This window comes from Salmo salar, chromosome ssa11 (assembly GCF_905237065.1).
Source record: "Salmo salar chromosome ssa11, Ssal_v3.1, whole genome shotgun sequence".
Taxonomy (NCBI): Eukaryota; Metazoa; Chordata; class Actinopteri; order Salmoniformes; family Salmonidae; genus Salmo; species Salmo salar.
This window is the reverse complement of record NC_059452.1, coordinates 84,595,055-84,620,450: the sequence shown is the minus strand read 5'-3', so window position 1 is coordinate 84,620,450 and position 25,396 is coordinate 84,595,055. Positions and strand designations below refer to the sequence as shown.

At 42.6% G+C, this 25,396-nt stretch overlaps 2 protein-coding genes across 3 annotated transcripts in view; one reads left to right on the top strand and one right to left on the bottom strand.

Moving 5' to 3' along the window:
* LOC106563231 (gelsolin) overlaps positions 1-7,192 on the top strand; it is a 28,038-nt gene extending 20,846 nt beyond the window's left edge. For both annotated transcript variants that reach the window (XM_014128619.2, XM_014128618.2), the window contains 2 exons: positions 5,443-5,503; positions 5,702-7,192. In XM_014128619.2, coding sequence (XP_013984094.2) covers positions 5,443-5,503; positions 5,702-5,871 — 231 coding nt within the window. In that variant the 3' untranslated portion in view covers positions 5,872-7,192. The remainder of the gene's footprint in view (positions 1-5,442; positions 5,504-5,701) is intronic.
* Positions 7,193-8,747: 1,555 nt separating this feature from the next.
* On the bottom strand, positions 8,748-25,192 carry LOC106563232 (stomatin). The gene is made up of 7 exons (XM_014128620.2): positions 25,002-25,192; positions 19,366-19,475; positions 18,954-19,026; positions 11,519-11,601; positions 11,224-11,427; positions 10,412-10,546; positions 8,748-9,741 (listed from the first exon to the last, which is right to left on the bottom strand). The coding sequence occupies exons 1-7, from the start codon at positions 25,060-25,062 to the stop codon at positions 9,550-9,552; spliced, it is 858 nt and encodes a 285-aa protein (XP_013984095.1). The 5' UTR covers positions 25,063-25,192; the 3' UTR covers positions 8,748-9,549.
* Positions 25,193-25,396: the final 204 nt, after the last annotated feature.

The window sequence follows — 25,396 nt, the reverse complement described above, 5'->3', positions numbered from 1 at the left end:
TTTAGAAAATTTAGGGTGTTTTCTATCCATATGTAATAAGTATATGCATATTCTAGTTACTGGGTAGGAGTGGTAACCAGATTAAATCGGGTATGTTTTTTTATCCAGCCGTGTCAATACTGCCCCCTAGCCCTAACAGGTTAACATGCATGAAACCAAGACTTTTACGGTTACATAAGTCAACAAATGAGAGCGCCTGGGGACACACAGGGCCTGGGTCAACCTCTACATCACCCGAGGAACAGAGGAGGAGTAGGATGAGGGTACGGCTAAAGGCTATCAAAACTGGTCGTCTAGTGCATTGGGGACAGAGAAGAAAAAGAGTAGATTTCTGGGCATGGTAGAATAGATTCAGGGCATAATGTAGAGACAGGGGTATGGTAGGGTGCGGGTACAGTGGAGGTAAACCTAGGCATTGAGTGACGTTGAGAGAGGTTGCATCTCTGGAGACACTAGTTATGCTTGGTGAGGTAACCGCATGTATGGGATGTGGGACAAAAGAGGTATCTGAGGCATGTTGAGTGGGGCTAGGGGCTCCGCAGTAAAATAAAACAATGATAACTACTCTAAACAACAGTATACAAGGCATATTGACATTAGAAAGAGACATAAAGCGAGCTATAAAGCAATCACAGGTGTTGATTGGGAGAGCTAGCTAAGAAAACAATGGGTAAGACAACAGCAGCTAATCAGCTAAGAAAACAACAACAGGTAAAATGGCGATGAATGGGCAGAGAGGGTCAGTTAACTATACACAGGGCCTGAGTTCGAGGCTGGGGCCGACAGATAAACAAAATAAACAAAATGGAGTACTGTGATTAATGAACAGTCCAGCAGGCATCATCTATGTAGCCAGGTGATCATAGGGTCCAGTGAACAGCAATAGATGAAACAGGGAAGCCGTTAGGTAGTCGTTACTACGCTAGCAAGCGGGAGACACAGCATTCAAAAAGATAGCAGGCCGGGGCTAGCAGAAGCGTCTTCACCGACGTCCTGCAAAGGCCAGTTGAAGGCACAACGGACGGAATTACGTCGGCAGACCAGTCATGATGGATCAGCGGGGCTTCGTGTCGTCAAAGGGTCCAGGCCAATTGGCAAAAGGGGTATTGTAGCTGGAGTAATTTTGTTTGCTAGCCGGGAGATGCACCTGGCTCGAGGCTAACTGGTGCTAACTTCGGGACAAGGGCGTTAGCCACTATAGCCACTTGGTAGCAGCTAGGTAGCTGCGATGATCCGATGCAAAGGTCCAGAGCTTACGGCAGGAATCCGGTGATGTAGTGGCTTCTAGTCGTGTTAGTGAAGAGTCCGGGAGTCATCAGCTGGGTAGCTGAGTGATCAAAGGGTCCACTGAGCAGGCTGGGAGATGGGCCTGGCTCAAGGCTAGCTTCGGGGCTGGGCCACTCAGTAGTTGCTAGCTAGCTGCGATGATCTGGAGTAATAGTCCAGAGCTTACGGCAGGAATCGGTGATGTAGTGGAAAAAAGCATTCTGGTATGCTCAGGGTTGATATCGCGCTGTGCAGACTGGCGGGTATTATCCAGGCTAAAAGTGGCTGGTGTCTGAGCTAAAGGTAAAGGCCGCTAGCAGTGGCTAACAATGACTAAATAGCTAGTAGCTAAGTAGCTGGTCAACATCTGATGGCTAGCTTCTGATGGAGGTTCTAGCTATAAGGTCTAAAAACAGCAGATCCGTATCACATTGGGTGAGGCGGGTTGCCGGAAGGTATATTTTATTTAAAAATGGAAAAAGAGATTGAAATATATTGAAATATATATATATAAAAAAAGACGAAAAAAACAAAATTTACACGGGACAATGACAAACACATCTGCACTGCTACGCCATCTTGGATCAAGTGCATTCGGAAAGTATTCAGACCCCTTCTCTTTTTCGACATTTTGTTACGTTACAGCCTTATATGCCCAGGGTCCCTGTGAACGTGTCTTAGGCATGCTGCAAGGAGGCATGAGGACAGCAGATGTTGCCAGGGCAATAAATTGCGATGTCCATACTGTGAGATGCCTAAGACAGCGCTACAGGGAGACAGGATGGACAGCTGATCGTCCTCGCAGTGGCAGACCATGTGTAACACCTGCACAGGATCGGTACATCCGAACATCACACCTGCGGGACAGGTACAGGATGGCAACAACAACTGTCCGAGTTACACCAGGAACGCACAATCCCTCCATCAGTGCTCAGACTGTCCGCAATAGGCTGAGAGAGGCTGGACTGAGGGTTTGAGGACAACAAAGTCAAGGTATTGGAGTGGCCATCACAAAGCCCTGACCTCAATCCCATAGAAAATTTGTCGGCAGAACTGAAAAAGTGAGTGCGATCAAGGAAGCCTACTAACCTGACTGGTGATCTAAGACCTAAGTGACCTAAGAAAGATAATTTTTACTAGGATTAAATGTCAAGAATTGTGAAAAACTGAGTTTAAATGTATTTGACTAAGGTGTATGTAAACTTCCGACTTCAACTGTAGTTTACTGTCTGGCCAGGCTCGTCTCGAGGGCCCGCTGATAGCATCAACTATTCTTGACCCAGGCAATTCCATGCGAGGTGTCCCCGGGAGCCACACTCAAAACACCTCCTTTGGTCTTCATCCACCTGGCGTCATCGGCGGCAGGTCGACTCTCCCCCGGCTGTCTCTCCGCGGGTCTGCAGTCCTTTAGCCCGGCTGACTGTCAGATTGGGGAGTACATTGATGGGGTCATCCATCCGTCCCCTCCGACGGCTCCCAGACTCAGCCTGCGTCTTGTTCAGCAGGGCCTCAGTATTCTGGTAACGTCTCCACGGCTCCCAAGAGGTCCTCCAAGATCTGGGGCGCGCATAGGCTTGGCGCCCTCTTCATGTCATGAGATAGCGCCCGTAAGAAGTGATCCATGACCACTTTGTTGATAATGGGGAGGTTGTACCCATAGCGGCTGAGTACCTCCCTCTTGACGTAGTCGTAGTTAGCCGCCTGTTCGGTGTTGAGGTAATAATATGCCTTTTGGGCGTCTCCGGACAGGATCAGTGCCAGCAGACTCACCCACTTTGCCTTGGGCCATCCTTCCTGAAGTGCTGTCCATTCAAACGTGCAGAGGTAGGTCTCGATGTCGTCATCCTCCGTTAGCTTGATTAACTTCTCTAGGGCCAGTGGGACGATTTCGTCCCACCTACGTAACAGCCAGTGGAATCCCGTGGCGCGTTATTCAAATACCTTAGAAATGCTATTACTTCAATTTCTCAAACATATGACTATTTTACACCATTTTAAAGACAAGACTCTCATTAATCTAACCACAATGTCCGATTTCAAAAAGGCTTTACAACGAAAGCAAAACATTAGATTATGTCAGCAGAGTACCCAGCCAGAAATAATCAGACACCCATTTTTCAAGCTAGCATATAATGTCACATAAACCCAAACCACAGCTAAATGCAGCACTAACCTTTGATGATCTTCATCAGATGACAATCTTAGGACATTATGTTATACAATACATGCATGTTTTGTTCAATCAAGTTCATATTTATATCAAAAACCAGCTTTTTACATTAGCATGTGACGTTCAGAACTAGCATACCCCCCCGCAAACTTCCGGTGAATTTACTAAATTACTCACGATAAACGTTCACAAAAAACATAACAATTATTTTAATAATTATAGATACAGAACTCCTCTATGCACTCGCTATGTCTAATTTTAAAATAGCTTTTCGGTGAAAGCACATTTTGCAATATTCTGAGTAGATAGCCCGGCATCACAGGGCTAGCTATTTAGACACCCACCAAGTTTAGCACTCACCAAAGTCAGATTTACTATAAGAAAAATTGTATTACCTTTGCTGTTCTTCGTCAGAATGCACTCCCAGGACTTCTACTTCAATAACAAATGTTGGTTTGGTTCAAAATAATCCATAGTTATATCCAAATAGCGGCGTTTTGTTCGTGCGTTCAAGACACTATCCGAAGTGTAAATAAGGGTCACGCGCACGACGCATTTCGTGACAAAAAATGTCTAAATATTCCATTACCGTACTTCGAAGCATGTCAACCGCTGTTTAAAATAATTTTTTTTATGCCATTTTTCTCCTAAAAAAGCGATAATATTCCGACCGGGAAAGCGTGTTTACGTTCAAAGAGAGAGAAAATAAAAGCATGGGATCCCCTCGTGCACGAGCCTGAGTCTCATAGTACTCTGACCGGCCACTATCCAAACGCGCTAATGTTTTTCAGCCAGGGGCTGCCTCGATATCATTCAGCTTTTTCCCGGGTTCTGAGAGCCTATGGGAGCCGTAGGAAGTGTCACGTTACAGCAAAGATCCTCAGTTTTCAATAAACAGAGCCAAGAAGAACAAGAACTTGTCAGAGAGGGCACTTCCTGTAAGGAATCTTCTCAGGTTTTTGCCTGCCATATGAGTTCTGTTATACTCACAGACACCATTCAAACAGTTTTAGAAACTTTAGGGTATTTTCTATCCAAAGCCAATAATTATATGCATATTCTAGTTACTGGGCAGGAGTAGTAACCAGATTAAATCGGGTACGTTTTTTATCCGGCCGTGTCAATACTGCCCCCTAGCCCTAACAGGTTAAAAACTGACTGATTGGGATGCAATTCGGTCTGCGTTTCTCCTCGCAGCTTCCTGACTTCCTCAAGCAGGCTTCTGTAGACACTGTTCTTCCAGCGTTCGTTCCTGGCTGTACTGTTGTGCTTGTTGGGCCCGAACTAACTGAGCAATCAACTCGTCCATGCTGATACTGCGTAAACGTCAACCCTGGTCTGACCACGTTGTCAGACTTGCCTGCATTCTCCACCACTTGTGGCAGACCAAGGGGTTTGATCAAGACTTTTACACAGATCAGACACAGAGATAAATGTGATAAACACCCTTGAAACTGATGTATTTAAAACAATAAAGGAAAAGAAAAGAAGCCAGTCTCCTCCAGGAGACCTCTTCCAGGTTACCACCTTCTGGGCTCTGGGGAATGCTGTCTACTCTGGTGTAGAACACCGAGCCCCTCGGTTCTAGAAGACCGTGAGCATGTCTATCCGGTAGCAACCTCTCACTACCTCCAACCCTCCCGTGTGCTGCCCTCCTGGTAGCTTAATGGGCCCCGTATGGCTGGTGAGCAATCAGCCCCTTGGTTACTCACCAGCCTCAATCAGCCCCAATTAGTCTTGGCCGGAGGACCCGTCGAGATCTGGCACATCCAGCAGAGAGGGCCACCGCTGCGTGATGTAGACTCTCTGTCACCAGGCCTCGACGAGTCTCCCCCTGGTGGCTTGTCCGCGGTATGACACAGTATTGTTAGGTATTACTGTTGGAGCTAGGAACATAAGCATTTCGCTACATCCATGATAACATCTGCAAAATATATGTACACGACCAATGAAATTGATTTGAATTGCTGTACATAGTCTAATGTAGGTTGAATATCCTCTTCTAGGTGTTTGTCTGGATCGGGAATGAAGCCCATGAAGAGGAGAAGACTGAGGCTATGGCCTCCGGTAAGTGAATATGCAAAACTGTTGCTGAATTTAATTATTCATCCATTATCATCTAGACTGTTTTCCATAGAGAATGTACATGGCATGCTGCCTCTTGAGTGCATTACTCATGTCATGACCAAAATCATTTGATTGAGAAGTTTACCACTGGGAAAACTGCCCTCTATAGAACCCTCATTTAATCCCCTCCTCCCCTAGCTGTGCGTTACATTGAGTCAGACCCTGCCAACCGTGACCGCAGGACCCCCATCGTGAAGATCAAGCAAGGGTTCGAGCCGCCCACGTTCACCGGCTGGTTCCTGGGCTGGGACCATGAGTACTGGACCAGCGACCCCCTGGAGCGTGCCATGGCTGAGCTGGAGCTCTGAACCCTCACCTTTAACTCCTAACCCTGCTGCCTGGCTCTACCACACACACTGAGCAGCTCCAGTCATGAGACTTTCAATGGTTGAACCCTTTATGCCCTCCCAACCTCCTTACTTCTGACTGCCAGTGGGAGAAGGATGCTTTTTCTAAAAATAAAAACAGATATATCAAGAGAGTAGAACAGGCTTTCATACACCTGTTGAGCTGACAGAGAGCACTGGTGCACTATATTAATCTCTCCTGATAATACTTTATTAGCTTTTATACATATGCAAATAAGCATGTAAGTGACCAATAATAAGGGCTTAAATAGAACCGCAGGCTTAGATAAGGGAATCTGCATGGATATTTAAATATATTTTATGTGTGAGATATGTTATACATTTATTTCTATGATGTCAACAGTAGACTGTTTCTCGCTATTCAGAATATCACAATTTCAACATGAAGAACCTAGCATATTACACTGAACAAAAATATAAACTCAACATGTAAAGTGTTGGTCCCATGTTTCATGAGAATGAAATAAAAGATACCAGAAATGTTCCATTCGCACAAAAAGCTGAGGAGTATTTCTGTTTGTAATAAAGCCCTTTTGTGGGGGAAAACTAATTCTGATTGGCTGGGCCTGGCTCCCAAGTGGGTGGGCCTATGCCCTCCCAGGCTGCACCCCTGCCCAGAAATCCATAGATTAGGGCCTAATAAATTTATTTCAATTGACTTTCCTTATATGAACTGTAACTCAGTAAAATCTTTTAAATTTTTGCATGGTGCGTTTATATTTTTGTTCAGTATACAATCCTCTGAACCAACAGAGGCAGGGAGTAATGCAGGAAAACACACTGCCAGACATAACCCCACCCAAGTAATAAAACCATTATAGCCTTAATCTATAATACTTCATGTTCAGTATGACATTACTCATCAATTCAGCGGTTCTCTGCCATAATGGAAAGGAATGCAGGGGAGAGGGACTGAACCAGCCAGTTTTGTTTTTATTTGTTGTGTCACAACAGGAGCACCCTTCATTTCTTACATTTTTGTTATTTATTTAACCTTTAACTAGGCAAGTCAGTTAAGAACAAATTATTATTTACAATGACAGCCTACCCACAGCTGTCAATGGTTTTCCCAGGCCTTAGTGCTTCTATTCTAGATGTCTCACTCCTCTCCTCACTGGTCAGTGCATGTTGGCCTGTCTCTGTCTGTAGCCTTACAATGTGGTTCTTCATCGGGAATCCAAATCTTTGCTGCTATAACTCTCATATCGCCACCACATCACACCTGTCAATTGTTTCAATAAAAAACCCTATGTCACCGACACTAGATGTGTTGAGGGTTGTCTCCATCGTATACCATTTCAAGTGTGTATATACTTTTTATTTAAAGGTTGAATCATAGTGGAAAGAACATGCTACAGCTTTGACATACATACATACATACAAGTTCAGGTTTTGTAGTACAGGTTAATGATGTGGATATGAAAATATTAACTTGATATAGGGCTGGGCGATATGGCCTAAAAGTAATATCTACATTTTTTTCTGAGGTTTGGACGATTCACAATATATATCTTGATATCTTGTTTTTCTCTAAACAAATTAAAAAAGGCCAAGACATAATTACATTTTCTTCATTCAAAGAAAAAAAATATACAAGGCCTCAAGGCCTATTTGTGCAAAACAAATGAACACACCCACACGTCTATTCTATTGTTTAGGAATGTTTGACCAGTAGCTGTTTGAATATTTAATTTATATAATTAATTTTGTTAATTTGTTATAATTAAAACAGCCTGTGGTTATTTGCTATTGGATTGGCAGAATGACACAACTACTAACACATTAGCCTACATCTGGGGCTTATTCACCCGTATGATCATCGAGGCAGACATTTAGTAATTTCCAGTCTTCATTGATGTAGTGTACTGTCAAACTTTGGTACGGCTCTGACGTTCTGCTCGATCGGCTGTGGTGGAAAAATAAACACTACCCAGCTTCTCTGCGACTCTCGCGGGTAGAAGTGTATAATCGCGACAGGAAATACTTGCGGTTTGGCAGCTGATATTTGTGGTCAACTGTACCTAGCAGCTTTTTAAAGCCTGACTTTCCTACTGTAAAGATTGGAACCATATCTTTCGCTATGTAATAGGTCAATGCATCCGTTCTCCTTCCACCTCAAACGTTTCTTGTATTAAGGGATTACGTTTGAAAAGGATGCGGCTAGGGTAGCTTGTCTTTTAACAGACGTTTTGGGAATCAGGCGACTGGAATCATCATTGCGTAGTCTCACGCATTCCTCCCATTCCACCGCGTTTCAGTTGCAGGTGATGGAAGGGGTTGGTTGTGCTGCTACTTTTCGTAGCAATTCTCTTGCGACACATTTTTGCACAGGACATTCGTTTGCTTAACATCAGACCTCTTAAACCCGAACCCCTTCCATATTACATAAAAAAATATATTGTTGCCCTTTTTGGGGATGATTTCATCCTCACGAGAGGCTGAGCTGGCTCCCTCACTTTCCATGTCGGTGGAACTCTTACCGCCGCGGTTACAATTTGTGAAAGGCTGTCTAGGGTTGTGATTGGTGGATAACCTCTATGCACGTGTTATCACGCAATTGGGACATGATTCGACATTGGGCTGACAGAAGAGACAGTGAGATGCTGCATTTGTAAAACGTTACAACGTTATAACAGAACCTCGATTATTGCGATACAGGCATTTTCCATATCGTGCTAAAACAAACTCAAATATATCGGCCAGCCCTAACTTGATAAGAAATCATTTCAATATGATGAAAATAGGCTACAACAGAGCGGTTTAGTAGCATAAATAATAATGGAAGAATGTCCTTTACACAAACAGCAGAGAAAACATAAAACACATACCAGGTTTAATACAGTAAAGTACTTTATACTGTATAGGTTCTGTAAAAACATTTGATCACAGTGCTTTTCTGATTCAAAGACATCTTTGATTTGGATCGAACCGATCACTAAACTCTCTGTGCCAATACAAGCACTGATCACAACTCTCCAAAGATGATATTTATTAAATATAGCAATAAATGAGTATGCTATCAGAAAATGGAGGACCAATTTCCAAATCCAATACAAATTACATTTCGCTTCTTTCACACTCAAGAGTGTGGTTATAAAATACTGCTATTTGAAAACATTAAAATGCATTTCCAATTTCCATCCACATATGCATAGAAACGACATGAAATGAGTACACTGACCCCATAGCAATGACTTAAGGCTTGAGCGGTTTAACATGGCCATAGTAAAGAAGTTGCTCCCATAGAGACAGACAAACAGGGTCCCCAGTACATCCTGGTCTCAGCCTCATAGCAGTGCAGGAAATGCCACACCTCAGTAGAGCCTGTTTCTCTGTTCACTTCAATTGCGTTAACACACACATAACATGTTTACATTAAGTTCTTTGACGCACAAGTTTAGCCAACTGTCCTCCTCTGCACCAGCTGGCATTGACCTAAGAACATTTGGCAAAAGGGAAATTGTTCACTCAATCACAGCCATGACATTTCTACAGCAGATTCGCAAAGCAACACACTATGATATATGTATGATATATGATAAACGTTTGTTTCTTGAGTGTGTGTGTGTGTGTGTGTGTGTGTGTAACAGCAATTACAAAGCACCCATCAGGCTCTCTTCAGTCTCTCTTCATGAAGGCCTGCATCATGTCCATTGGCAGGGGGAAGATGATGGTAGAGTTCTTCTCGGCAGCAATGGTGTTGAGCGTCTGGAGGTAGCGCAGCTGTAGGCCAGACGGAGACTCAGCGATTACCAGGGAGGCCTCCTTCAGAGCCCGTGATGCGTTCACCTCCCCCTCCGCTGCGATCACCTACACACACAGGACCCAGGGGACAGCAGGAAGGGAGGAGGGGGACAGATACAGAGAGAAAGGAGAGATGGGGGGGAAAAGAGGGACCATTAGTTAATGAAGAGAGATGGCGAGAGAGAGAGAGAATTCCACAGTATGCACAGAACAAGTGAATGTGAGTATATAGAGAGAAACCAGAGAGAGAGTGGATGATTAAATAAATAAAATAAATCCAGGAGAGACCTCATCTTTAACCAGCAGATTCAACATGTGAAGATGGTATCTGATCAGTGTAATGGCCGATGGGAGGAGACTCGGTTAGAGGTGCCCCAGCTTGTGACCTGCTTTGCTCTCGCTATCTATTCTAGCTTAACGGAAGGGTTTTTACGGAAAGACCACTGGTTGCTAAGGAACAAGGAAGATGACGTCTTGACCCTACACAACAATATTTTCATCTGGATGATATATTTTGAGAGTAAATCAAGCCAAGAAATAACAAAACTGAGAAGACAACTGGAATTTTCACTCAGAAGAAAAGGATTTACCTCAAAAATAGACTTAATGCGTGTATGTCCGAGCGCGTGTCAACCTGGTCTGTATGTGTCAACCTGGTCTGTATGTGTCAACCTGGTCTGTATGTGTCAACCTGGTCTGTATGTGTCAACCTGGTCTGTATGTGTCAGTGCAGTACCTTGGCCCTGGCCTCGCGGCTAGCCTCGGCCTCTGCTGCCATGGCCCTCTGGAGCTGCTGGGGCAGTTTGACGTCCTTTATCTCCACCCGCTCCACCTTGATACCCCAGTCATCTGTAGCATCATCCAGGGTGGACTAGGGACAACACGGGTGGTAAAACATTCAGCTCCACATCCAATAGGTAACCTCAGGTCATAATAGGCCCAGAACACCCCTTCCTTACACAGCATCTCTTTGAAGACTAGATGACATATCAATCTGACATACAGGTACCCTAGGGGTTAGAGCATTGGGTCAGTAACCGAAAGGTCGCTAGTTCGGATACCTGAGCAAACAATGTGAAAAATCTGTCGATGTGCCCTTGAGCAAGGCACTTAACCCTAATTTGAACCGGCGCCGTACTTCTACGGCTGACCCTGTAAAACAACACATTTCACTGCACCTATCCAGTATCTGTGACAACAATACATCTTTATATTAAACTGATAGAGATCCAAATGCTACTGCAGCAGTACGTCTGGAGGATGAAATGTCTTGAGACCAGGTTAAAAACAATAAGGCCATAACCGGAAGATCAACGAATGAGTATTCTCCAATCCTAACCTTACCCATTACAGTGCACATTCTAAAAACAGAGCCATTCAGTGAACTCTCGCAATATCTTCTTCTGTATTATGGCAATTATGGCTTGCTGTTCAACACTAAATAAAGAACTATAATCTACACAGTCCTCTAGTACATGCATGATGTGGAGTTGTGCATGTCAGCATATGGTCAGTACAGAGTCATTAGTGGCCGATGTGGTTCAGTACCTGCATGCTGTGGGCGATCTCATTACGATCAGATAGGATCTCAGCCAGGTTCTTGGTTCCCAGGACGTTTCTCAGGGTGGTTTGTGCCAGGAGGCGGGTGGCAGCATCAGCGTTGGTGATGTTGGCCACAGCCAGAGTGGCATTCTGAACACGGTAGTATACCACACCATCAACACTGACCGTCACTGAGTCCTTAGTCAGAACCTGATGAGAGGGGAACAATCAGTTACACTGACAACACTGTGTATTACATGATAGGTTAATCATGGTAATACGGGGGGGGGGGGGGGCTCACCTCTTGTGGGGGGATGTCGAAGGTGATGGTGCGCATGTCCACATTGATGAAGCTATCTGTGCAGGGCAGGATGAAGAACAGGCCTGTGGGGTGTGACACACACACACAAATTTAACAGCAAAGCTTAGAGCTACTCAATATCACAAAAGTTGAGAAAATGTAATTGTCAGTAAGGGTAGCATAAATCATTTAACATACAGTCAGTAAAACTGAATAAATGTCTGGCATAAGACTACATTCAAGCCTGAGTTCCATTAGTCACACGACTGCTGTTGGTCATGACTCTATACATTTGCTAAATTCATGAACACCTATTTGTTTGCACACACTCAGGTTCAGCATGGTACAATATAGTAGAGGTCGACCGATTATGATTTTTCAACGCCGGTACCGATTATTGGAGGACCCAAAAAAGCCACTACCGATTAATCGGCTGATTTATTAAATACATTTTTTTTTTTGTAATAATGACAATTACAACAATACTGAATGAACACTTATTTTAACTTAATATAATACATCAATAAAATCAATTTAGCCTCAAATAAATAATGAAACATGTTCATTTTGGTTTAAATAATGCAAAAACAAAGTGTTGAAGAAAGTAAAAGTGCAATATGTGCTATGTAAGAAAGCTAACGTTTAGGTTCCTTGCTCAGAACATGAGAACATATGAAAGCTGGTGGTTCCTTTTAACATGAGTCTTCAATATTCCCAGGTAAGAAGTTTTAGGTTGTAGTTATTATAGGAATTATAGGACTACTTCTCTCTATATGATTTGTATTTCATATACCTTTGACTATTGGATGTTCTTATAGGCACTTTAGTATTGCCAGTGTAACAGTATAGCTTCCGTCCCTCTCCTCGCTCCTACCTGGGCTCGAACCAGGAACACATCGACAACAGCCACCCTCGAAGCAGCGTTGCCCATGCAGAGCAAGGGGAACAACTACTCCAAGTCTCAGAGCGAGTGACGTTTGAAACGCTCTTAGCGTGCACAACGCTAACTAGCTAGCCATTTCACATCGGTTACACCAGCCTAATCTCGGGAGTTGATAGGCTTGAAGTCATAAACAGCGCAATGCTTGAAGCATTGCGAAGAGTTGCTGGCAAAACGCACGCAAGTGCTGTTTGAATGAATGCTTACGAGCCTGCTGGTGCCTACCATCGCTCAGTCAGAGTGCTCTATCAAATCCTAGACTTAATTATAACATAATAACACACAGAAATACGAGCCTTAGGTCATTAATATGGTCGAATCCGGAAACTATCATCATCTCGAAAACACAACGTTTATTCTTTCAGTGAAATACGGAACCATTCTGTATTTTATCTAACAGGTGGCATCCGTAAGCCTAAATATTCCTGTTATACTGCACAACGTTCAATGTTATGTCATAATTACGTAAAATTCTGGCAAATTAGTTCGCAATGAGCCAGGCGGCCAAAACTGTTGCATATACCCTGACTCTGCGTGCAATGAACACAAGAGCAGTGACACAATTTCACCTGGTTAATATTGCCTGCTAACCTGGATTTCTTTTAGCTAAATATGCAGGTTTAAAAATATATACTTCTGTGTATTGATTTTAAGAAAGGCATTGATGTTTATGGTTAGGTACAGTCGTGCAACGATTGTGCTTTTTCCCACAAATGCGATTTTGTTAAATCATCCCCCATTTGGCGAAGTTGGCTGTCTTTGTTAGGAAGAAATAGTCTTCACACAGTTCGCAACGAGCCAGGCGGCCCAAACTGCTGCATATACCCTGACTCTGTTGCAAGAGAAGTGACACAATTTTCCTAGTTAAAAGAAATTCATGTTAGCAGGCAATATTAACTAAATATGCAGGTTTAAAAATATATACTTGTGTATTGATTTTAAGAAAGGCATTGATGTTTATGGTTAGGTACACGTTGGAGCAACGACAGGCCTTTTTCGCGAATGCGCACCGCATCGATAATATGCAACGCAGGACACGCTAGATAAACTAGTAATATCATGAAAATAAGAATGTGTGCTTAACTGACTTGCCTAGTGAAATAAAGGTGTAAAAAACAAAAAAATAATAACAAAATCGGCCAAATTGGTGTCCAAAAATACCGATGTCCGATTGTAATGAAAACTTGAAAATCGGCCCTAATTAAAATCGGCCATGCCGATTAAATCGGTCGACCTCTACAATAAAGTACAGTAGAAACGCAGAGTGCAGGGCATGATGGTGTGTAAGAAAGAGTCTTAACAGAGGCATATAAAACTTCACTTGTGTATACATTTCCTTCTCCTTCTATAATAATGTTTCCTAGCTGGGACTTTAGCCCAGTGCCAGCTGGCCCTGGTAATACTGCAATGTAGGAGTATGCTCTAAATTTGCTATGAAAAGCATCATGGGATATGATGGAAAATTCCATGGATTCCCACCCTAAAAATGGCAACAACTTGGTTAAGGCTAATGCAGAGCAAGACCAATGCATAAAGCATCAGGGAAAGATATAGCATAAAAAGTAATGACTACTGACTAGCCTATAGTCTGACCTATAACGGTTGATCCTGTTAAAAGATCTTATCCGGCAGTTGGACAAGACTTTCTGCGGAGGGCGAGGGAGAAAGAGCGTGGAGATGAGCAGAGTTTACTTGGGGAAACCAAATACTAAACTAAACGTTGGTGTTTATGCCTGGGCTCTTAGGGCAGATGAGGAATGTGAAAGTCCCTCCGTGATAGATGGAGAGGGTCTATTATTACCCCAGGCTGCTATCATGTGGCTGTTCCAGAATCCCGCGAGATCATGTTTCATCCATGGAGAGCATAACAGAAGGCTTCCCACAAACATAAAACAGACTTGAGAGTTTGAGGTCCATAGCGTGGCTATGGTAGATTAGATGGCCACAGTAGTCTACTTTACAGTTACATTAGTACCACCCCTGCACAAGTAATTCCATGTCACCTGAAATCCCTGGAGGTTGGAGATTTGTGTGGTAATAGCGTATCTTCCACGTTGTTAAAGGGATAGTGCGAGATTTTGGCAGTTAAGCCCTTTTCTACTTACCCAGAGTCAGTAAAAGTGAAGAATATTTGGTTCATTTGGCTCCCTGACTTGCATACTGTTACTATTGCATTTTTTAACTATAGACAACAATTATCTGTAAATAAGTTATAAAAAAATTCTCGAAAGATGACAATTCCTCACAGAAGGAACCATTTTAAAAAACCAAAAGGTTGCAAGATCGAATCCTCGAGCTGACAAGGTAAAAATCTGTCGTTCTGCCCCTGAACAAGACAGTTAACCCACTGTTCCTAGGCCGTCATTGAAAATAAGAATTTGTTCTTAACTGACTTGCTTGGTTAAATAAAGGTAAAAAAAAATAAATACATTTTTAGTGAGGAGAGAGAGACTCATTCTGGTCCCTGCAAATGTTTTCAGTGTTCAATCTCTTTACTTAAAAGTAAATCATTTCTTCAGGTAATAATTAAAATAGGCTCCGGTCAGCATTCTTGCCGACAAACTTGACCCAGTTGACGGGGCAACTACTTATTTGAAGTCTGATATGCCAGTTGTGTCTTAGAAAATAAATGAGGCCAGCATTTTTGTAGGCATTTTCATGTATGCTATGTCCTGGACAGAGTTGATAAAAAGTCATACAAAATAAGAAAAGGTTATATTGAAATGCCCCTTGACTCAAGTACACTAAATAGCCACAAGTATGTGAACACCCCTTCAAATGAATGGACTTGGCCATTTCAGCCACACCGTTGCCGACAGGTGTATAAAATTGAGCACACTGCCATGCAATCTCCATACACAAACATTGGCAGTAGCTGCCCGGTCAACTGTAAATGCTGTTATTGTGATGTGGAAACGTCTTGGAGCAACAACGTCTCAGCCGCGAAGTGGTAGGCCACACAAGCTCACAGAACGGGCCCACCGAGTGCTGAACTGCATAAAAATCATCTGTCCTCAGTTGCACCACTCACTACCGAGTTCCAAACTGCTTCATGAAATGGGTTTCCATGGCCGAGCAGCCGTACACAAGCCTAAGAACAACATGCCAATTGTAAAGTTTGGTGGAGGAGGAATAATGTTCTGGGGCTGTTTTTCATGGTTCGGGCTAGGCCCCTTAGTTCCAGTGAAGGGAAATCATAAAGCTACAGCATACAATGACATTCTAGATGATTCTGTGCTTCCAACTTTGTGTCAACAGTTTCTGGAAGGCCCTTTCCTGTTTCAGCATGACAATGTTCCATTGAAGTTTCCCTTGTGCCCCCATGCACAAAGCGAGGTCCGTACAGAAATGGTTTGTCGAGATCGGTGTGAAAGAACTTGACTGGCCTGCACAGAGCCCTGACCTCAACCCCCTTCGAACACCTTTTGGGATGCCAACTGCAAGCCAGGCCTAATCAGTGCCTAATCTCACTAATGCTCGTGGCTGAATGGAAGCAAGTCCCCACAGCAATTTTCCAACATACCCCCGGACCCCCACAAAATCTCACACTAGTGTAAATACAGCTAATTAATCAGCCATCTTAGGAATGCCACTACAGTGGGGGAAAAAAGTATTTGATCCATTTTTTACATTTTACATTTTAGTCATTTAGCAGACGCTCTTATCCAGAGCGACTTACAGTGGTGAATGCATACATTTCATTTCATACATTCTTTTTTTTTTTTTTTTTTTGTGCTTGCCCCCTGTGGGAATCGAACCCACAACCCTGGCATTGCAAACACCATGCTCTACCAACTGAGCTACAGGGAAGGCTGATCCCCTGCTGATTTTGTACGTTTGCCCACTGACAAAGAAAGGATCAGTCTATAATTTTAATGGTAGGTTTATTTGAACAGTGAGAAACAGAATAACAAAAATATCCAGAAAAACACATGTCAGAAATGTTATAAATTGATTTGCATTTTAATGAGGGAAATAAGTATTTGACCCCCTCTCAATCAGAAAGATTTCTGGCTCCCAGGTGTCTTTTATACAGATAACAAGATGAGATTAGAAGCACACTCTTAAAGGGAGTGCTCCTAACCGCAGCTTGTTACCTGTAAAAAAGACATATCCACAGAAGCAATCAATCAATCATATTCCAAACTCTCCACCATGGCCAAGACCAAATAGCTCTCCAAGGATGTCAGGGACAAGATTGTAGACCTACACAAGGCTGGAATGGGCTACAAGACCATCGCCAAGCAGCTTGGTGAGAAGGTGACAACAGTTGGTGCGATTATTCGCAAATGGAAGAAACACAAAAGAACTGTCAATCTCCCTCAGCCTGGGGCTCCATGCAAGATCTCACCTTGTGGAATTGCAATGATCATGAGAACGGTGAGGAATCAGCCCAGAACTACACGGGAGGATCTTGTCAATGATCTCAAGGCAGCTGGGACCATAGTCACCAAGAAAACAATTGGTAACACACTACGCCGTGAAGGACTGAAATCCTGCAGCGCCCGCAAGGTCCCCCTGCTCAAGAATACATATACATGCCCGTCTGAAGTTTGCCAATGAACATCTGAATGACTCAGAGGACAACTGGTGAAAGTGTTGTGGTCAGATGAGACCAAAATTGAGCTCTTTGACATCAACTCAACTCGCCGTGTTTGGAGGAGGAGAAATGCTGCCTATGACCCCAAGAACACCATCTCCACCGTCAAACATGGAGGTGGAAACATTATGCTTTGGGAGTGTTTTTCTGCTAAGGGGACAGGACAACTTCACCGCATCAAAGGGACGATGGACGGGGCCATGTACCGTCAAATCTTGGGTGAGAACCTCCTTCCCTCAGCCAGGGCATTGAACATGGGTCGTGGATGGGCATTCCAGCATGACAATGACCCAAAACACACGGCCAAGGCAACAAATGAGTGGCTCAAGAAGAAGCACATTAAGGTCCTGGAGTGGCCTAGCCAGTCTCCAGACCTTAATCCCATTGAAAATATGTGGAGGGAGCTGAAGGTTCGAGTTGCCAAACGTCAGCCTCGAAACCTTAATGACTTGGAGGCGATCTGCAAAGAGGAGTGGGACAAAATCCCTCCTGAGATGTGTGCAAATCTGGTGGCCAACTACAAGAAACGTCTGACCTCTGTGATTGCCAACAAAGGTTTTGCCACCAAGTACTAAGTCATGTTTTGCAGAGGGGTCAAATACTTATTTCCCCTCATTAAAATGCAAATTATAACATGCGTTTTTCTGGATGTTTTTGTTGTTATTCTGTCTCTCACTGTTCAAATAAATCTACTATTAAAATTATAGACTGATCATTTCTTTGTAAGTGGGCAAACGTACAAAATCAGCAGGGGATCAAATACTTTTTCCCCCCACTGTATGTACTGAGGGAAAACGGTCAACAAAACCCTCAGCATCCCTATTCCACTCCAACTACAAAGAGAGAGGAGAGGCATGCTCTCTGCTCAGCACATCAGTTAGAGAAATTAGGAAAGAGATTGCAACCAACCATTGCAAATACCCATTAAAACATCATGGCTACGCATGTCAAGTAGGGATAGGGTTAGCATCAATCAAAGGGTAATATCATCAGGGTGAAGGACAACAAACAAAAAATACAAAAGAAAGATAAGAGAGAGCAGAGGGCTGAAGAGGGATGTGTGTGTTTATTCTGCACTACCAATCCAGCACCATAACTAGGTCCACTGCTGCTCATCAAGATGGCAGTCTGTAGACAGGATAGCAGTAAAGCTCTCAGATCACTTTAATTCAGACAAGAGCTTTAGTTTAAGACTCTTAAGAGCATTAGTTCATTGATTGCAATTGGTGCCAAATTCTGTAGTGACCGTATTTGTTGAGTAACAACCCCTTAAAAGTTCTGCTAAATTATTCTATGAAGATTTGCAGGGAACATATTTACATATTCAGTTTATCATACCAGATACACCAGACATCTTTTACAGTGTAACCAAGGCAAACATCTTACCACACAAACTATACTTAAGGAAAGAAAGTGTGCTTGCTGAAAGCATGTGTGAACCCTGGAATTCTGTGTACATTCTGGAATTCTGTTAACACATAAGTTACTACAGGACAAAATAGTTTAAACTAGGACACAGGATGTGCAGAACTGACCCGTTGCAGTACACCCCTGCACAATGGTCCAATGGAAGTAGTAGCACAGCAGCACACAACAATGTAAAACAAATAGGTCAAAGCAGATGTACCCCTAACCACATTAACACTGAGAAGAGGCTTGACTCCTCCTAACATATTTTCACAGTTAAGATGGTTTTAAGACAGGCCCACATACTGTTTACTGCAATTTTCATCCATCTCATACTGTCTGTGATCATAATATGTTTAATCAGGGGTTTTGGTACCTTTTTGGTAAGGTAAGTATGGGACCTTGAGAGAATCATAGCAAATATGTACAGTGAAACTTTCTCCAGGGACAGTGTATGTGAAGATGGTGATGGGGAGTGTCTCCATTACCTGGCCCTTTGGCTCCTCCTCGTACGATCCGCCCCAGGCGAAAGATGATGGCCCTCTCATACTCCTTCACAATCTGGGAGAGAAAGAAACACAGGCTTAATAAGTTGTCCCCTAGCCCTTGTTTGACATTTCTCACTCTACCTTCACTGATCAGTCAATATTGAAATACCACTGATTGGGTATCAACAATCCCCCCCCTTTTTTTACTTTAAAGTGAGTATATATATCTAACAATACAACTCTGTCAGCTGGTGTAGCATTAAGAGGAGAGAAATCCAATTTCCATGGGAATAAAGGCATGCTGGTAAGTGATCAATTTATAGAATAAATAGACTCACACAAATGACACCACTAACCAGTTCTCAGTTCACGCATCATCTATCTTGTGTGGATGTATAGGTAATAACTGTACCTTAATACACGTCCATATAGAGAGAGGCAGAGTTGCAAGCATCAGAAGGATGGATAAGATGACTATGATCCAACCACATAGGCCATTGTCAGTATCTGAGCTCTCCAAGGCTGAAAGACAATACAAAAACATACAAACGGAGTAAAATACAACCGAAGATAGAAAATAAACCTTTTCACATCCCAGCCATTACAAGAGCAGCCCCTTCAACATCATGCATTTCTGGGAACTTCTTTAGTCTTTATTTTTCATTTGGATTCTTCTGTGAATTGCCAAGTGAAAGGGGGATACCTAGTCAGTTGTACAACTGAATGCATCTTCCACATTTAACCCAATTTTATTTTATTTTTTTAGACAGGCAATTTTGATATTTTTCCCACTAATTGGTCTTTGACCAACCAGATCAGCTCTGAAAAAGATCTGATGTGGTAAGACCTGATGTGATTGGTCAAAAGACCAATTATGTAAAAAAACATCAGAATTGGGCTGCCTGTGTAAACGCAACCTTAATAACCTAAATTGTGCATCAGATACATAGACTACAAACAGTTAGGCTGAAATTTGTTTTAGAACTACCGGTAACACCCAGAAACAGTGTGCATGTGTCTCATGTCAGCAACCAGCGGAAGCATCCCATCTAGGTTACTGGGACATCACACTAATCTTTCCCTAGATTCACACCACAAACCACCCACCCACCACACCAACCAATCAGATTAGAAGGAAAATAAACAGCCTAGAAGAGATTCAACTTCTCCACTGGGACTTTTTTAATTAAATTTGGCAAACGCAAACCCCTAAAGTTTGACTCATTGAATTAAACCTATAGGCTACATAGCTAACAAGCATCTATCCCTTTAAGGAGACTACCTGTATCAGAATCAGCAAGCAAGCTTCTTGAGCCTACAGAGAAATGTCATACAAAACATTCACATTCCAAGCCTTGAATGAGGGGGATACACTCATATAATAGCCCAGTTAGCAAAACCATTCTGGTGCATTCTAGGGCTAATAGTTACTAATACTAACTGACACTAAACTAAGTTATGGATTTTATCTGGCAAATCTACATTGGGCAAATAACTCAAACAATGTGGCTGACCGGCAAAGTAAACTGTCTGGCGGTCAGAGAGCTACTCCTACTACTACCTAGCAGGGCTGTCGCCCTACCCAAGCTCAAGACCAAAAATGTAAACGTAGGCTACAAAAAAGTAGACTAAAATCATTCCAAACCCAATTAAAATGCATTGGCAGTTTAGCATATTGTTTGGCTGGCTTTAGGACCACGTGCAGCATCTCTCTGAGAGAAGCTGCCAGCCTGCCCGCCATTCGCTCAGAGAGCGCCAGACAGTTTACTTTGCCGGTCAGCCACATTGTTTGTTGAGTTGCAGCGGTCAGTGAAAAGCAGTTAAATATTTAAAAGTACAATCGTAGGAAAAACAGTTTAGAAAGCAAATGGCTTTTGCTGAAAAGAGAAGAAATAGACAACTGTCTCAACTCCCAATTGAGTGAACAGTAGCCTATTTATCTTATTGGCACCAGTGGAGAGCATCAGCCATATCTCCAGTGAGTGTGCGCATATACACTTTCTTTATCATTGGATCACTACCACTGGAACGTGTTTTTGGGGACAATAATTTCCTCCTCCAGGCTAGATGGATGTCATACTGTACAATTTGCTTCTCCCCTTTTCGTAGACCTAGATTAGATGGTTGATCTGTTTGTCAGTGTCAGCAGAGTAGGCTACTAATTTGTGTCATTTAAAAAAAAGATGTTGCTTATGTCTCCAGTCATAAAGTTTAGTAGAATTACATGAAATGTGTTTAGAAAAAAGCCCACATTTTTCCTGTGCAACGAAAGGAGAAGAAACGTGCTCAGGCATGCATTGTTCAGATATATTATTAGCCAAAATGATGACTATGCAATCTTCTCACATTAGGAATAGTAGCCTAACATGCTGACCACTCCGCTCGCGGTCGGTGCGGTACATGTTATTCAATCACTGCGCCTCAGCGAGCGTCTGCGTGGCCTGGCGCTAAAATAGAAATAGGTCCTATTTTTGACCCTCAACGCACTGCAAGTCCGGCCTATCCCATCTCCTCATTGGTGTTTAGGAGCATATACCCACATGGGTGACTGAAAGATGAACTGACATCCACACTCCAGCCGGTTGTAGTAACGCACCGTAAAGTTGGTTGCCAATCGCCATATAAAGTCCAAAGAAGTAAAAAAGAAGCCTGAGGAAGGAGGAGAGATGACGAGAAAGGAATTCAGTTTACCGTTTTATCTGTGGATTAATTGTTGCAGTAAAGGAACCTTGTGCATTTCAGATCAAATAACAACCCACTTTTTATATCCCAGGACAAATTAGCTAACAACAGCAAGCTAGCTAGCTAAATTGCCAGAAATGTTTCATACTTTTCGACCTGTCCCCAAATTAATATAATTGGTTCAGAGTTTGTTTTGATATTTCAACCTGCGTGTCCTGATCGTGTCTGGTGTGGGGGTACATAATCAACATGCGCATGTCCAGTTTGGTCAGCATGTAACTGACATTAGTCTGCAAATGTAGTGATCCCCATTGCCTTTAGAAATCATTCACACCCCTTGACTTTTTCTAAATGTTACAGCCTGAATAATTGTTTTATTAAATGTAGATTTATTTTGTCACTGGCCTACACACAATACCCCATAATGTCAAAGTGGAATGATGTTTTTAGAAATGTTTACTAATTCGGGATTTGCAATAATGCCGTGTTCAAAACAGTTCTATTTTTGTTTCATCAGACCAGAGGACATTTCTCCAAAAAGTACAATCTATGTGCAGTTGCAAACCGTAATCTTGCTTTTTTATGGCGGTTTTGGAGCAGTGGCTTCTCCCTTGCTGAGCAGCCTATTAGGTTATGTCGATATAGGACTCGTTTTACTGTGGATATAGATCCTTTTGTACCCGTTTCCTCCAGCATCTTCACAAGGTCCTTTGCTGTTGTTCTGGGATTGGTTTGCACTTTTCACACCAAAGTACATTCATCTCTAGGAGACAGAGCGCTTCTCCTTCCTGAGTGGTATGACGGCTGCATGGTCCCATGGTGTTTATACTTGCGTACTATTGTTTGTACAGATGAACGTGGTACCTTCAGGCGTTTGGAAATTTCTCCCAAGGATGAACCAGACTTGTGGAGATCTACAATTCTTTTTCTGAGGTCTTGGCTGATTTCTTTAGATTTTTCCATGATGTCAAGCAAAGAGGCACTGCGTTTGAAGGTAGGCCTTGAAATACATCCACAGGTACCCCTTCCAATTGAATCAAATGATGTCATTGTCTGCTTATCAGAAGCTTCTAAAGCCATGACATAATTTTCTGGAATTTCCCAAGCTGTTAAAAGGCACAGTCAACCTATTGTATGTAAACTTCTGACCCACTGGAATTGTGATAGAGTGAATTATAAGTGAAATAATCTGTCTGTAAACAATTGTTGATAAAACTCATCAGCCATTGGACATAAAATTACACAACAAGTTGGAAATTGCAAATTCAACAATGAGTGGTTTGGAAGGAATCCGTGGCTAACTGCAAGGATTGCGAAGCAATCAATAGCCTGCTATTCAGTGGAGTGAGTGTGTGGTCCCAATTCTCGGTTTAAGGTTCTCTTTTCCGAGCTTAAAATGGTAAACATTCAACATTGGTCATGCTGTCAATCCAGCATGATTTCTGCTGCGCTCAAAATAACAACTCATAACTGGGAAATCTAACTTCAGGGAGTTCAAGACAACTGGGAACTCAGGAAAAAAATGATCTCTGACTGGGAAACTACGTTTTGAACGGTCATCCAACTCGGAATTGTAAGTCGCGAACTAGGGCCTCTTTCTAGAGTTACGACCTGATGATCACTGACGTCATCATTATTCAACCGTATTTTTTCCCCCCAGAGATCCCAGTTGTCTTGAAAGCACCATAAATCCAGAGAATGCTAGACTTTGATGACAAAATTTGCCCACGAAGGACCACCGTGCCACCTTCCTGTTCAAGTGAGCACAGCACAACAAGGTGAGTCCAAAAATGTATTGTATGCTGCTGCATGAATGATGTAATATGCCAGGGTGATATGTATACTGTAGCTAAGAAAGTATGTTGTGTAGTAAGCCGTTAGTAGCCCATGTGCCTCACCCTAATAATTTGGTACATTTTCCCCTCATAATTTCGCCTACTGTTCTGACTTGGTGGTGCACAGGCCTATAACCAGTTTTAGAGAAATGTAATCATTAAATATTGTAAGAGCTTTCATTGTCTGCTTATATGCCCCCTTTATTTATCCTACAGTTCTGATTTTGTGTACAGGGAGAACACTGTAAGAACGGCCCACGTTCTGAATTCTGTCGCTATACATTTCAAAAGTGCTGAACAAACAGTTAATGACTACAGCCGTCCTAGCTCGCTCATTAATGTCTTAATCAATTTTACGTATTGCCTTCCCCTTATGCTGCTTATTGTCAGTAGAAACCACATTTGTTTAAGCAAGTCAGCTATGTTTTTTAAAAGGCAGTAATTGAGGCTGAATGAACTGTATCGCTGCCAGACAAGGCTCCGCTGATAGCCAGGTGTAGCAGTGGTAAGGTGTTGGTGGTAAGGTGTTGGTACTCTGCTGTTGGGACAACTTTATGTAGGCCCTAATAGTTTGTGTGCACCGTTTGTCACCATTTATAGTGCAAGTAATGTATTATTTAGTGTTGTGTTGTGGCTTTGCTGGCATGCATCCCACCCCCCAAAAAATAATTTGCCCTACCAAGATTTACATGCTAAAATTGCCACTGTATGTAGCTTACGTTGATTGGACTAAATTGTTTTTCGTGTCTTTTAGTTGTCACTGTATTATGTGATATGATGCTGAAATGGTGTTGGAATAGTGGAGACAGTTCTTGAATCAATCAACATGTCTCAATCAAAATTGTATAGCCAGAAGTACAGAAAAGAGTGGGAGTCTGTACCTGAACAAATGTCAAATCATATTTTTTTTGCAGAGCTGGCCAGTCAATTTAAGTATTGTGTATTCTACGCAATGACATCACGTCGTCATTTAGCAACAAATCACTCTGCCTCTAGCAACTTACCCTGAAAATGAGTTGGCAACACTGCACCGGATAGAGGTTGCTCTCCGATTTTGTGATACAACAAAGGGGGGGTTGAATTTATTCTGCACCTGTGTCTTCTTATTGTCTCGGCCTTTAGGCCTATATAATCACGGTCGTAATGCATATGAAATAACAGGTTCTAGAGCAAACAACTCAATTATCACAACACAGGTTGTAATATGGCTATTTTTCTGACTTTTCCCTGGTGATTTTATCCACGCACCGCTATTGGAAGCTAGTAGCTTCTGCACAACACTGTAGGCAAAATGTGTAAATGCAACAATGTAATTGTAATCTCAAACTTTAACTGTTAAATCAGCAAGTCTGCTACATTGTGGCAAAAATGCGTGGGCCGCTGGACTTGCATGACACAGGCGTGTTTTGTTGGGCGTGTCCATGTCCCACTACTTTTTTTTGTTCATGTGTTGTCTAAAGAAAGGCTAATGTGGCCATTTTGTCTACAAATATAAACATATCCACCGGCTTTAGTAAATAAACCGGATTACCTGCTTGACGTTCCCGTCTTTTACTCTCTCTCGACTGGGTTTCTTTGCCGTATTCTTCCATTGTAAAATACAGTTCAGTCTCTGATCTCAGAGCTGTGGCTTCAGGTTAGTATGTTTGTTGCTGAAAACCAGCTTGCGTTTGAGTCACAATATAGTAGGCTCCCTCTCCCGATGACGTTTTAATATATTTTTTCTTAGTTTTCATGCACTTTGTCACCCCCTACTGGGTATAATAGGTCAACCACTACAATGAAATGTGCCCATAGAGATGTACGAAGGACTCCAGTGCCAGAAAGCTCGTTTTACGTTTTAGCATGGGCAGCACCATTGAGGACTTTCACCATTTTGTAGTAGTCAACTGGGTGAACTTCCTATAGGTTAAGGAAGTATCACAT

Bases quoted from the DNA above. Each gene is read 5' to 3' on its own strand.
- LOC106563232 (XM_014128620.2), bottom strand. From the start codon at position 25,062: ATGGAAGAATACGGCAAAGAAACCCAGTCGAGAGAGAGTAAAAGACGG. The intron at 11,602-18,953 runs GTAATGGAGACA...CACACCCCACAG, and splicing joins AGGAGGAGCCAAAGGGCCAG to GCCTGTTCTTCATCCTGCCC. The intron at 11,428-11,518 runs GTGAGCCCCCCC...CCCTCTCATCAG, and splicing joins TCGACATCCCCCCACAAGAG to GTTCTGACTAAGGACTCAGT.